This window comes from Rana temporaria, chromosome 9, assembly GCF_905171775.1.
Source record: "Rana temporaria chromosome 9, aRanTem1.1, whole genome shotgun sequence".
In the NCBI taxonomy this organism is placed as follows: domain Eukaryota; kingdom Metazoa; phylum Chordata; class Amphibia; order Anura; family Ranidae; genus Rana; species Rana temporaria.
The window spans coordinates 171,484,950-171,498,677 of record NC_053497.1 but is presented as its reverse complement, the minus strand read 5'-3'; the positions used below and the strand labels follow the sequence as shown (position 1 = coordinate 171,498,677).

The following is a 13,728-nucleotide window of genomic DNA, read 5'->3' as shown; positions in this document are numbered from 1 at the left end:
TCAAGATAAAAACTTAAATTTTTATTGATAAAAAAAAACAATATAAAAGATTCAAATTTGACTGTCAAACATCCAGATGTGGTTTCAGAACTTTTGCAGTTACAGATCATGCCAGTATTGATGACTATATCCCAGGTGGATCATAAAGAAGATCTCACATACATAGCTTAATTTTCAAAATGTTTCGCAGGACAAAGCCCACTTCCTCAGCGAGAACAGGAATATATCGCTGCTATAAAAATTTGCATTGCATGTAGCTTGGATTTTTTGGATGCGTGTTGAGAGACAGCTTATCCTTGGGAGACTCTGGGAGGCAAGACCATGGAGCACTGGGACTATCATGATTGATGGTAAAGATACCCTTATTTCCTTCTTCCCCCATGGCTTTCTAAGGGGCAATCCTTTTCACCTGACCTACTGTATATAGCCTCTGAGGTGGTTGGCTGAGTTTTTTATTTTCTGTGTGGCGGCTGCAGTCTTTTAATTCTGGGAACAACCTACATGCAATGTGAATGTTGATATTTTAACCTTTTATAATGTTTTGTAAAATAAACATGTGGGTAATTTTTCTTGGTGTGGTACCTTTAAAGTCCTAGTAGTTATTTTATGTTAGGTTTTGAGTTATCCTTCAGTGTCTTGCAGTAGAGGATGTGGTACCAATAAAGCTTTGGAACAAGTTGAGACTCATATGTTGAAGTCTCCTTCCCAATTTCTCTATCAAGCAACAGTGGCAGGAGAAAGGATTGCTTGGAAATAGCATGTCTTATTTTTTGGAAGCAGAGCTGGTTTTGTGTGAAGACAGGTCTGTACTGTGGTGTACAATAAATCTAGCTATGCAGATTCCCAAAATGAAGGTGCCTCAAAGGCACTTTAGGTGAAAAGGGGAAGGTATGGGGAAAACAAAAGCACAATACCAAAGTTTAAATTGTCCCAGAGTGTTTATTTCATCATAGAAGTCCAAAGGTTTTCCATTTATGATTAAATAAATATCATTGGACTCCAAACCTTTTTTGTTTTTCCTAGTGTAGGGCCATGCTCCCATTGAGTAGGCGCTCTCTGTTAAATTTTAGTTGCCTGAGCTGTAGTTTGGCTCAGAAGGATTATGCTAAATTGTTGGTTCTGTTTCAGTTCAGCTGGGTTGCACAATTTCCCCCTTGACGGTAGGTGTCACTGTTACCACAGGTCAAGGTTGGAAAGGCAGCAGGCTGGATGCATTGGGTATCTCTTTCCCAGAAGCAGCTCAGAGGGCGTGGTTAACCCACTGGGCATTTTCGGGGAGGGGTACTTAAGGGACAGGCACCGTTTTGGCGGGGTCTTCCGATCCTGACCTGATGGCCCTCCTGGCCTCAGGGATGAGTGAGCTGTTTCGTAGCCTCGGGTTGGCTGGTCCGAGGCTGCGCAACTGAGAGTAGGACCAGGAGTTTCTGGGGCCTACTAATCCAGGGATGGTCCTTCGCTACCTTACCTATGGGAGGAAGTTGAACCAGTGGGATTTAATTGAAGGACCTATCCTGGCAAATTTACCTCACTGTGCTGCCGGCCTGGCTGAAAGATTCTTGGCACCATGAGTTGTGTACTTAATTGGAACTATACAAAGTGTGCGAGTGGTTACACGATCTTGGGACGGCCAGACACGATCGTGGGACGGCCAGACAACATTTATCAAGTCTGTGGCAGAGATTTTTGACGAGCTTCGCACCAGCTGCTAGGCCAGTGAGAGTAGGCCTATCTGGTGTTTCCGAAAATCTAGGGTGAAAGTGAATTAATCCTCTGGATCTAAGTTGTACCCGTGATCCGCAAAGCAAAGGTACCTGAGTCTTTTGCCATCCCTCTACCCCTCTGTTGTAGAACTCTGTTCAATAAAAACCTTGAGCCCTGGTTCACACTGATGCTACTTTGAAATCGTGCTACTTTACTTGAAGTAGCACGATTTCAAAGGAGCAAGGTCAGCGCGATTTCAGGTGCTACTTGATAGACATTTATGTGGCTTCATACACAGATGTCTATAGAAATCGCACCTGAAATCGACAAAAGTAGTGCAGGAACTACTTTTGCAAATCGGTGCGGCGCCGCAAAATCTGTGTCACACCGATTGGAACAGTGCGATTGCCGCTAATAGGCTGCGAATTGTCATTTGATTTGATCTCTCAAATCGCATGACAAATCGCTCCAATGTGAACCTAGGCTGAAAGAGACTTTGTGTTTGGTGCAGACATTTTTGTGGACAACTCTTCAAGGAGAACCCCTGAAACAAGCATATGGAACAGTAAGGTAACGGCAGGCCCAAATATAAACCAACAGCTCTTTTCCCCTCTGGGGGGAATACAAATGTATTTTGTTATATTACTTGTGTAGCACTATTTGTCTCCCTCTCTGCGGCTACTGAGGTATGATGGCATCACCTGTATAGTATTTAGGATCAGAGTCTTTATAATCTTTTAGATCAGGACAGGATCTTTAACAAGCACAGTGCCTCCACTTAATTGGGGCTTGTGAATAGCAAGTGAAATCCCAATTGAGAAATAAATCTCCACATAGACAGTAATCCACATAGCATTGTATTTGAAAGTCCATGTATTGAAGTAAAACCATATAGTGAACCATCCAACATAAGTATTTTCCAAGCAACAACATGAAATCATTATCAGTCTCTATGTATGTCTCAGTGAGATGAATCTGCAGCACTTACACAGCCTGTGTTCTCTCCCTTCACATGTCTGTCTCTCCCCCCACTTACCCACAAAACCCCTTGCCATCCTCTGCTCCTCCTGGTGACCTCATCCTTATTGAGAGAGAGAGAGCATAGCAACCATATTGGAAAAGGGCAAACAAACACTGCATAACAAGAGTATACACTTGGTACATGGGCAAAGAAATTATCACATCACTACACTTGTATTCAGATGACTTATATCTGGTAACATGACACACTGGTACCATTTCCTCTTAGCTTCTTTTATGGTGCTAGAAGGTCCTAAATGACACTGAAAGTGCTGCCAATGTGATGATGTCAATGCCACTCTCTGCTTTATTATACTGTGGCACTCACAGAAAGGACATTGAATTAATCTGGATGTCATTCAACACAGAAGAGTAGAGTAGTGAGTCTGTGGGGATCAATACCCACAACCCTGGTTGATCAGCATCACTGGAGAAGGGGTAAGTATTAAAACTAGAGCTGCTTCTGGGATTTCTGGAACTACCTAAATAAAGTACTTGGGCTTTAATTTTTTTGAGTTTTTTTTTTATCTGTAAGCTCATGAGACATATCCCTTTAAATCTGTTTTATTGACTCCTGCTATGGCTAACAGGGATCAAAAACTACCCGTACCAGCAAAAATGGAGTCTCCATGTGCTGGACACCTGACAATGTGGACACCTTATGCTAAAACAAAAGCTATGTTTTAGGTTAAATATATTTAAATATAGATGAGTCCTTCTAGGTCAGTAAAGGGTAATGCATGTTTGGTAAAAGAAAGCCAACCCAAGAAAGATGTAAAAGTAAACCAAGCCTATTATATAACAATTAATATCATTTTTGGGTTACTTTTAGGTTTGAGTGGGATCTTTCCAAGGATCTAAACCAGTTGTTGAACGGGCTCACAGACGTACGACTGCCAGAAAGTGGATCCCCATCCCATCTTATTGTTCATGGTCAGAGGGTCTTCCCCCTCATTCAAGACAATTCTCAAAAAACATATATAGCAGCTGCTTACTATGGAAAAGGCAAAGTTGTTGTAGCAACCCATGAGCATCAAATAAGCCAACCCAGTCAAAAAGAGCTGGTCAACAACCTCATCTCCTGGCTGGATGATGGAAGAAGTGGAAAAATTGGAATACAGTGGAATTTACGAGAAATGAAGGGGTTCCTTGAAGGAGGTTTTGAAATTCAGCAGTCTGACTTTAACAAATCCTTCAGTGTTTATTGCTGTACATCCTACTCTGATAAAAATGCAGAGGACATGCTGGAGTTTGTTGCTGAAGGAGGAGGACTTCTTATGGCAGGGCAAGCTTGGCATTGGGCTTATCAAAATTCTGGGAAAGATTCTCTTATAGATTACCCTGGAAATAAAATCATTAACCAATTTGGGATCAGTATTGTGGGTGCTTTAGCTTATCCAGGTAGTCTTTATATTTTAAACACCGAAGATCATTCAAGGGGCTATCAAAGCCGCAAGGCTCTTCACAAGTTAAAGATGTTGATGGACACCAGCCAGAAGATTGAAGAACCTTTGGCATCTTGGATAAGGAAGCTGTCAGAAGACTGTGCAACACTTTTGGCTGTAAGAGATCAAGACAAACAGGCTTTTTATCAATATAAAGGAGCCCTTATTAATACACTGCTAAAATATGGACTGCCACATGTAGGTCCAGATCAGCCTGTTAAAGGTGGAAGCAAGGAAGCCTTTTTATTGCGTATTGCAGCTGGGCTTTATAATACATTGCCAAACTTTGAAAATATAGTAACAGAACTTATTCCAGCAACAAGCCTTCCTGCGAGCCCTCCCCAGAGTCTTCAGATCAACTGTACAAGTAAAGGTAAAGTATATTACTTCAGTTTAAAGTTGTATTCATCATTAAATAAAGTATGTTACATCTCAAAGGGCCCATTCACACCGTATGCATTGGGCTATGTTGCCTAACACAGGCCCAGTGGAATAACAGGCCATTGATTCTAACAGGTTCATTCCATACCAACATATTACATTGGTGTGCATTGGGTGAAAATGGAACATGCTGCATTTAAACAAAATGCAAATGCTGCAACACGTTACACTGGGGTTTATTTATTAAAGACCAATAGACTTTGCACCTTGAAAAGTGCAATTGCACTTTGCAAGGGTAGTTGCTCCAAAGCTTAGTAAATGAGATCAAGCTTCACTTTGCAAAGAATACCCGATCACATGTGTCGCGCCCTGCTCCTGATGAACAGGCGCTGCCTCAAATTTAATAGGGGTCTGAGCTGCTATTTGGCTCAGACCAGAGTGATTAAAGGCAATTCTAGTCATGGTTGTGCTGGGAGTGTTCCACCATTGATCGCCTGGGGTAGTTATTACCACTCCCAGGCCAAGGGTGGCAGCAAGTGTCCCCCTCAGCAGCGAATTAGTGGGAGTGGTTACCCCGCTGTGCATGCTGGGGAGGGGTCCGTTCGCGCCTCGTGGCCCGCCTGGCCGAAGGTGCATGTTGTGAATCCTAGCTCCGGGACCACGTTGGCCCGGGGCTGCGGCTTCGTCTGGTGGGCCCAGTTGTCTGACTGGGGCCTGTACCGCAGAGGTGATCCTGTGCTGTCCGTCCTGCGGGAGGAAGCCACTTGATGCATGATCCTTACGAGGACCTATCCTGGTAAGGATCATGCAAGAGGCTGGTACCTTAGGAGAAGGCTTGGAAACTTCATCCAAGGATGTACCGTACACCGAGAGGTCTGACAGTGTCGCTTGTCGGGTCTAAAGGTTCTAGTGAGAAAAGCTAAAGAGATCCGGGTGCTGAATCATGTGGCAGAGGATTCCGGACCAAAATATCTCACTGAGAAAGGAAGGTTTGTGGCAGAGACTGTACTTTATTTTGTGCGGCATCCCAGCTGCTAGGCCAGTGAGAGGGACATCCGGGTGAGCAATACCCACTCTGGCTAGAGTGGCGACGAGAACTATTTGCTGGAAACAGGAGTGTTTCCTTATTTTGTGACTGTGCACCTGAACCTACCTATCCTTCCACCCCTTACTCTTCTTTTCTACTAAAGTTCTCCAAAATAAAACCAAAGAGATACATTGTGTGTGGACATTGAAATTCTTTGGACTCTCCTTTCACCCTAGACAGCGAGAATAGAGGTAACGTGCCACCCAAAATTTAAACCAGCAGCTCCTTTGGGGGTAGTGCTACACATGCAAGAAAAATATATATTTTTTTTCTTGCACAATTGGTTGATGAAAGTCAGCAGAGCTTCTGCTCATTTACTAAGCTCTGGAGCAACTGCTCTTGCAGTGTGAAACTGCACTTTGCAAAGTGCACAGTCTTTTTGCCTTTAGTACAGTGGTTCTCAACTTGGGGGTCAAATGATGATTTGCCAGGGGTCACCAAATCCTGGGCTTTTCCTGAAGCCCGAAATGATGATTTGCCAGGGGTCACCGAATCCTGGGTTGTTCCTGAAGCCCGAAATGATGATTTGCCAGGGGTCACCGAATCCTGGGCTGTTCCTGAAACCTGAACCGCTCTCCCAGCCTTTTTGCAGCCGCCCACTTAGCCTCTTCGCAGCTGCCCATTCTGTTTACGGCATGGCTGGGAGGGGGGCAGACTAGAGGTTAGTTGACTGGTGACGAATGTGAAGTGGGAGGGGCTGGAGGAGACCCTATCTCCTGATTTCAGCATAGGTGTCACTGCTAAGAAAGTCGGAGACACCATGAAGCCAGAGACACAATGAGAAACACTACCTGTGATTATAGTTGACATTAAAAGTCCCCACTACAGTTCTCAGATCAGCAGATGACCTTGATTAGGAGCACCTAAGTTGGCTGATCAGAACTCCCCCCAGCATTGCCACTCATCCCAACGCCCTGCCATGCATCCCAACTCCCCCCCCCCAAGGAGTAGGAGAAGGAATAAAAATAGAGAATAAAAATAGAGAATACATGGAAGGTCAAGGAAAAGAGGGGGACGAACAAAGAAAAAGGAAGATAAAATATAAGAGAACAAGAAAGACGGCTAGAGAGGGGGATGGGGGGGGGGATAAGAAATTAGGATAGAGAGAGATAAAAGGGAAAGAAAGGAGAACAAAGAGAAAGAGTGCTACATCCTAAAAGGTACCATAATGGCTTTTAATACTGTACAAGTGGAAGGGAGGCTAAATGTCAGTGGGTTAGGGGTGCAAATTACTTGTCTTGCCTTGGGTGCTGACAACCTACGCTACGAAAATAATTTTACTCTTAGGGGTCCCAACAACTTGGGTAATTTTTATCAAGGGGTCACGGCACTAGAAGGTTGAGAACCACTGCTTTAGTAGATTAACCCCACTGTGTCACAGCACACTACAACACATGTTAAGGGCAGAATAATAATGAAATTTGGCTGCTGCTGTAAACAGAAAAACCTGCACATCAAGGCAACAGGTTAAAGAGAAGCTCCAGTCTCCCCCCCCCAAAAAAAAATTAAAAGTCAGCAGCTGCAAATACTGTGCTCTGACTTTCAATATAAGGACAATTAGCTGTCTAGGGATCCCAGGATGTCTGTCCCTGGGCCGATTCAGCTTTGGGTGCAGGTGCTGGCATCTTGGGTAAGGGAAACTAGCAGTGAAGCTTTCCTTTCAGTGGTGGCTGGTGCTTAAAAATTTTGAGGGGTGCAAACAAACTGAAAACATTTTGAAGAAAAAACATCAATTGCAGCCACCGTGCCGTAAAACGCTGCCAGTGTACCCATCAAACGATCCCAGTGTGCCCATCAAACGATCCCAGTGTGCCCATCAAACTATCCCAGTGTGCCCAAACGATCCCAGTGTGCCCATCAATTGCAGACACTGTGTCATCAAGTGCAGACACTGTGCCATCAAACGCTGCCACTGTGCCCATCACTTACCCTGTCTTGGTGGGGCAGTGGGTGACGGCAATGAGCAGGGTCCTTCATGCGTCTCCTGCCATCCTCATCTCCAGTCCTCTCCTCCTAATAGGCGTCCAATAGCAGCGCCTGTCGTTTCAGCCAATCAGGTGATAGGTAACAGACCCTAGCACCTGATTAGCGGAGAGGCGGTTCAGTGTTAGAAAAGCGAATTCTAACACAGCTGGGTGAACTAAGAGCCTATGGCTCTAATCAGGTGCTTCAAAATACACCTTGCCACTGTAATTCAGGCGTCCTGCACCCAAAAAGGGGTCGCTTGCCTGAATAGGGGGTGGCAGCGGCAACCATGGATAGATACATGCAATGCATTGTAACTAAGTGTTACAATGTTTCTCTTTATCTCCACCTAAGCAATGTTGTGATAAACTTGGCAGGCTGCCTATTTTTTTTATTTATTTTTTGACAGCTGTTAGCAGTGAGCAGAGAACTCTCTGCACTAAAATCATGAAAATTCTGTGTTAAAGTGGAGGTTCCCCTAAAAATAAACTTTTAACATTGCATTTATGAGATTAATGACTATTAGGCCGGGTACTAACGAGCAAACATGTACGATGAAACCGGTCCGTCGGACCGTTTTCACCGTACATGTCTGCCCGAGGGCTTCTGTACGATGGCTGTACTAACCATCGTACAGAAGTCCGCGCGTAAACAATACGCGGGGCGTGGCCGCGTCGTCGCCGCGACGATGACGCGGCGATGACACGGCGACGTGGGCGGGCCTGCCATTTAAATGCTTCCACGCATGCGTCAAACTCATTTGACGCATGCGAGGGACGGCGGGCGCTCGGACATGTACGGTAGGTCTGTACTGACGACCGTACATGTCCGAGCGGGCAGGATTCCAGCGGACGGTTTTAAAACACGTCCAGGAATATTTGTCTGCTGGGAAAAGGCCCGGCGGGCAAATGTTTGCTGGAAATCTGCCCTCTCGCGCCTACACACGACCAAACATGTATGTTGAAACTGGTCCGCGTCACGAGATGCCGAAAGAAGACGAACGTCGGTGCGCAGGCGCCGTATAGAGCCGCACCGACGTTCGGCTTCTTTCGGCATCTCGTGACGCGCTGTATGCGTCGGTCGGATGCCTGTCAATCAATTAGGAACGCCCAGCCCCAACCATCATACCCGGAAGCAACGGTGATAACACATATAGGAAACGGTATGTACGGACGTATTTTTTAAAAAAAAACAGCCAATTCTAATAGTCTTTAATCTCATAAATGCAATGTTAAAAGTTTATTTTTAGAGGAACCTCCACTTTAAGATCAGGGGGGTAGAATCGTGATCTTGATTCTTTAATGATTAATGGTCAGCTCTACAAACAGTGTAGCACTAATTCAAATAAGGATAATACTGACTGTAATATGCCACTATACATTTTTTTAAACTCTAAATAATTATTTGTAAAATAAATGTCTCTCTTGAAATAACTTGCTGTACTTCTTTTTTACCTTTACACCATATCAGTGCACTCCTCCACAACTCAGTGATCCCTTCCACTAGGTGTGCTCTCACTTGATACATATCACCTACATGTAAATGCCAGATCATATAAAGCTTGTGTCCGTTTTAACTGGGATCTTTACATATTTCATGCTATCATCAGCAATCCTTTCCAGGTTGGACACCACCTTGTGGACTTAAATATGCCAACAATGGGCCGGATTCAGAAAGCACTTACGCCGACGTATCTTCTGATACGCCGCGTAAGTGCACGAATGCGCCGTCGTATCTCTGCGCCTGATTCTTAAAAATAACATACGCCTGAATTTTGGCTCCATCCGACCGACGTAAGTCTCCTACGCCGTCGTATCTTGGGCGCATATTTACGCTGGCCGCAAGGGGCACTTCCATTGTTTTACACGTCGAATATGTAAATGAGCGAGATACGCCGATTCACGAACGTACTTACGCCTGTCGCAGTAATCTACGCCGTTTACGTAAGGCGTACGTCCGGCGTAAAGTTAAGCCACATAAAGCAGGTGTAAGTCATGTTAGGGTATGGACCAGGGAACAGCCGTCGTATTTTATGTCGTTTACGTAAGTTGTACGTGAATGGGGATGGGCGTAGGTTACGTTCACGTCGTAGGCATTGAGCCGTTGTATCTTAGGGAGTATATGCAACGTGATTCTGAGCATGCGCGCGCATGCGCCGTTCGTTCACCCCTTCATTTACATGGGGTCACGCTTCATTTTAATAGATCACACCCACTACCTTCCTACTTTGAATTAGGCGGGCTTACGCCGGCCAATTTACGTTACGCCGGCGCAACAAAGGGAGCAAGTGCTTTGTGAATACTGTTCTTGCCTCTCTATGTTACGCCGGCGTAGCGCATATGAGATGCGCTACGCCGCTCTAAAGATGCGCCGATCTACGTGAATCCGGGCCAATATCTCTGAAGGTTTCCAAGGTACTTTGGAAAGGTTATTTTTAAGCTCCTAGCAGCTGCTTTAAGCATTTTTCTTCCCCCTATGACCTATATGTGCAAGATTTTTTCAAGCTTCAGCTTCTAAAAGCAGAAATTTTTATTTTTTCATTTTGGGGAGTGATTTGTCAGCAGAAAAAAAAGCTGGCAGCTCCTAAATGCTGTCAACCACTGCTAAGCACCAGTATCCAGCAATTTTTTTTCTTAGCCAGCGGTCTGCAGGCGTCCTTAACAATCCTTAACAACTGTATCCTTAACAACAGATGGCTCATCAGCTGTCAGTGGGCCACATGCCCTCAACATGGGGTGGTGCTTTGAAGTAGGGGGCTCCGTCTCCAAAGCACCTCATCCCCATGTTGATGAGGATGATGGACTTATCCCCACAAACCTGGACCAGTGGTTATGGGGGTGCGGGAGGTGACTTATCAGAATCTGGAAGCCTCTGTTTAACAAGGAGGCCGCAGATCCTGCCCTCCAATGTGAATGAGAATGGGGCACATTGTACCCCTACTCATTCACTAAAAAATATCAAAAAATAAATGAATAGCACACACAGTGTTTGACAAGTTCTTTATTAAAAAAAGAAACAAAAACAATGTTCCCTGGTGTAGCTCCATCGTCAATCACTATGACCGCCGGCTGCCGACCCAAAAAAAGGGTCTTCACCCTACGAAGGCTCCCTTCATCTGTCAGCTTTGCTGCCTCCTCATACTAAATGAACTAAGGGGCCACTCTGATCTTTCACTTTTCACTACAGGTCTGCTTTAAAAGTATAAACATGTCAGCTAGAAGCACCCCAATTTTTATATCTGTATTTTGTAATACACATTTTAATCAATATTCTGTAAAGGAAATCAAAATCTAACTAAATACATTTTTTTCAGCTAACATGGCTTTGGAGAGTACAGGACTGTATGTTCCTCCTGGAATGACATCCACATTGATTTTCCCAGAATCTGCCATTAATATCGGCTTACAGGTAACTCAGATTTAGTAAATGTTTCCATAGATCTGATATTGTAAGAGTCTGAGGGAAGAAGTCTGAAAGTCTGTTTCATTTCTAGCCACCAATCAGTGTTTACTTGCATTCTCCAAACTGCTCTTACAGTGGCAAAAGGACATGCTCATTGGTAGGTGGGAAATATAAAACATTTCACAGGTTTATACTGCAGCCTTTAATAAAAATTGAATGACTATGGCAAGTACCCAATTGCATGTAATGAGTGCTTGTCGAAATCAGAAAGGCAGGAAAAACTTGTGACATTGCAATAGGTTCCCCTTGGGAAAGGTAATGCTAGGACCATTTCCTCCATTGCCTTGAAGCTCAACCGAAACTTTAGTTTAAAGGGTTAGTTCAAAAAACAACTGCCCCTACCTATGACTGGTCTTCACAGCAAGGAGCATTGGAAGGGCGGACGCATGTCAACAAACACACAGAATAACCAAGCTCAACTTACCAACCAATCAGCAACCAACCAAATTCACCTGTCTAACAGTGCGTTAAAAACAGTGGTTTAGTTGCACGCATTTGCAAATACATGCGTTAGCTGCAGGCCCCGTCAAAGCTCCCTGTGTACTGCAGTCCTAACTCTAAAATTTAAAGTCTCGTCAGTGGAAGCACATGTATGCTGATGGATAGTCTTACCAAAGAAACTGCCTATGCAGGAAAGGGGCGTCTGTAGATAAAAACAAACTATGCAGTTTTTACCAAAGTTATATAATACTCTTGATATAGTTGTAGGCCATTTACAAACCTCCTGAAGCCTGGCTGAAAAACTTGTTTTACTTGTCAGGTTGCTTTAACTTTCATCATCTGCAGATCTAAGTTGATCTGCAGATGAATGAACAGAAAGATACAAAATGTAACAATATGTAACTTTGCATCTTTGTATAATTGTGGCCTGAGCAGCCTTGTTTATAAACACTGATCAGACTGCTTTTTTTGAAAGCTAGAGCTGTTGACTTCTTCTCTGAGTACTGTGATATCGGGGTGTTTAGCTCAAGTGGATAGATGCATTTTTGTGCAGTGAGTCCATGTCAGACAAGCTTTTATAGATAAGGGCCTGGTGGCCCATATTTATTAAACAGAAAAAAACAAATCACAAAGTCCATTCAGGATTCCCACGCAGGGGCTAAACTTAAAGCGGTGGTTCACCCTAAAAACGACTTTCCCCTATTACACTGCCCCCCCGCATTACAATACGATTATGCCTTTAATTTTTTTTTGGCTGCTGTACATACCTGGGTACAGCTATTCACCCGTGTCCTCCGGGTTGCGAGTCCCGCGGGAGTGGGCGTTCCTAACATGGCGGTGATTGACGTTTTGACTAAAAAATTAGTTCCCCCCCGTCGCGTAAGCCGCGTCACGACTGGCGAAAGGAGCCGAACGGCGATGCGCAGGGGCAGTATAGCGCCGACTCGCCATTCGGCTCCTTCCGCCAATCGTGTCGCTGCTTACGCGACGGGGGGAGCTCGTTTTTTAGTCAAAACGTCAATCATCGCCATGTTAGGAACGCCCACTCCCGCGGGACTCGCAACCCGGAGGACACGGGTGAATAGCTGTACCCAGGTATGTACAGCAGCCAAAAAAAAATTAAAGGCATAATCGTATTGTAATGCGGGGGGGCAGTGTAATAGGGGAAAGTCGTTTTTAGGGTGAACCACCGCTTTAATTTAAAACTCAAGGTTTCATGCCCAAAAAATCTACGGCTGTCAACTTGCGGCGGCTGTTCCTTAACATGCAGGCGAGGGCGGATAATATGGGCAGTAGGGTGCTGCTGTCCTTGGACGCTACGAAAGCGTTCGACAGCATAGATTGAAACTATCTTTGGACGGTGCTGCAGAAATTTGGATTTGGCCCAATCTATATTTCCTGGGTAAGGCTGTTATACAGTCAGCCACAGGCTGCAATTAGGACCTTCGGTTCCCTGTCTGGGAGCTTTGCGCTGAGGAGGGGGACCCGGCAGGGATGTCCCCTGTCTCCCCTCCTCTTTGCTCTGGCTATTGAGCCGTTGGCCATTGATCTTAGGGCGGATTCCGGCATTACTTGTTTCTGTTATGGTGACATACAGGAAAAAGTCATGCTCTATGCCGACGATACTCTTCTTCTGCTGGGGGACACGGATTACTCCCTCAGGGAGGCTTTGTCTACCATTTCTAAATTTGGAGGATTTTCAGGTCTACTTATAAATTGGTCAAAATCGGCGCTTCTTCTGCTGGATGGGGGTGACACGCAGGTGATTAACTCCTCGTGCCCCATTCCTATTACCCTGATCTTTTAAATACCTGGGAGTTCAGATCACAGCTAGGCCACGGGACTTTATCCATCTTAATATTTCCCCCTTGCTATTACGGTTTAGAGATAAAAATCAAAGCCTGTAAGGCTCTCCTCCTGTCGGTTGCGGGCAGGGTGAATTTAATAAAAATTATACTTATGCCACAACTATTATACTTTCTTCACAACACCCCTATGGTTATACCCCTCAAGACTTTTCACACGGTTAACAGTATTTTCCACAGCCTCATATTGAAGGATAGGTCCCCTAGGATTAAATTGGAGCATTTACAACGGCCCAAAGACAGCGGGGGCTTGGCATTGCCAAACACCTGGCTTTATTACTTAGCAGCCCAGTTGCAGCATTTAATTGGTATGTTCCAGCCGGCGACGAAGATACAATCCTCGGCGCAGAGACTTTTACTT

The 13,728-nt window shown here is 44.8% G+C and overlaps 1 protein-coding gene across 1 annotated transcript in view; it reads left to right on the top strand.

Annotated features, from left to right (window-relative positions):
- LOC120914627 (TRPM8 channel-associated factor homolog) overlaps window positions 1-13,728 on the top strand; it is an 88,943-nt gene that overhangs the window by 26,111 nt on the left and 49,104 nt on the right. Inside the window, exons 3-4 of the mRNA XM_040325311.1 lie at window positions 3,554-4,539; window positions 10,913-11,007. Of these exons, the coding sequence (XP_040181245.1) occupies window positions 3,554-4,539; window positions 10,913-11,007 (1,081 nt within the window). The remainder of the gene's footprint in view (window positions 1-3,553; window positions 4,540-10,912; window positions 11,008-13,728) is intronic.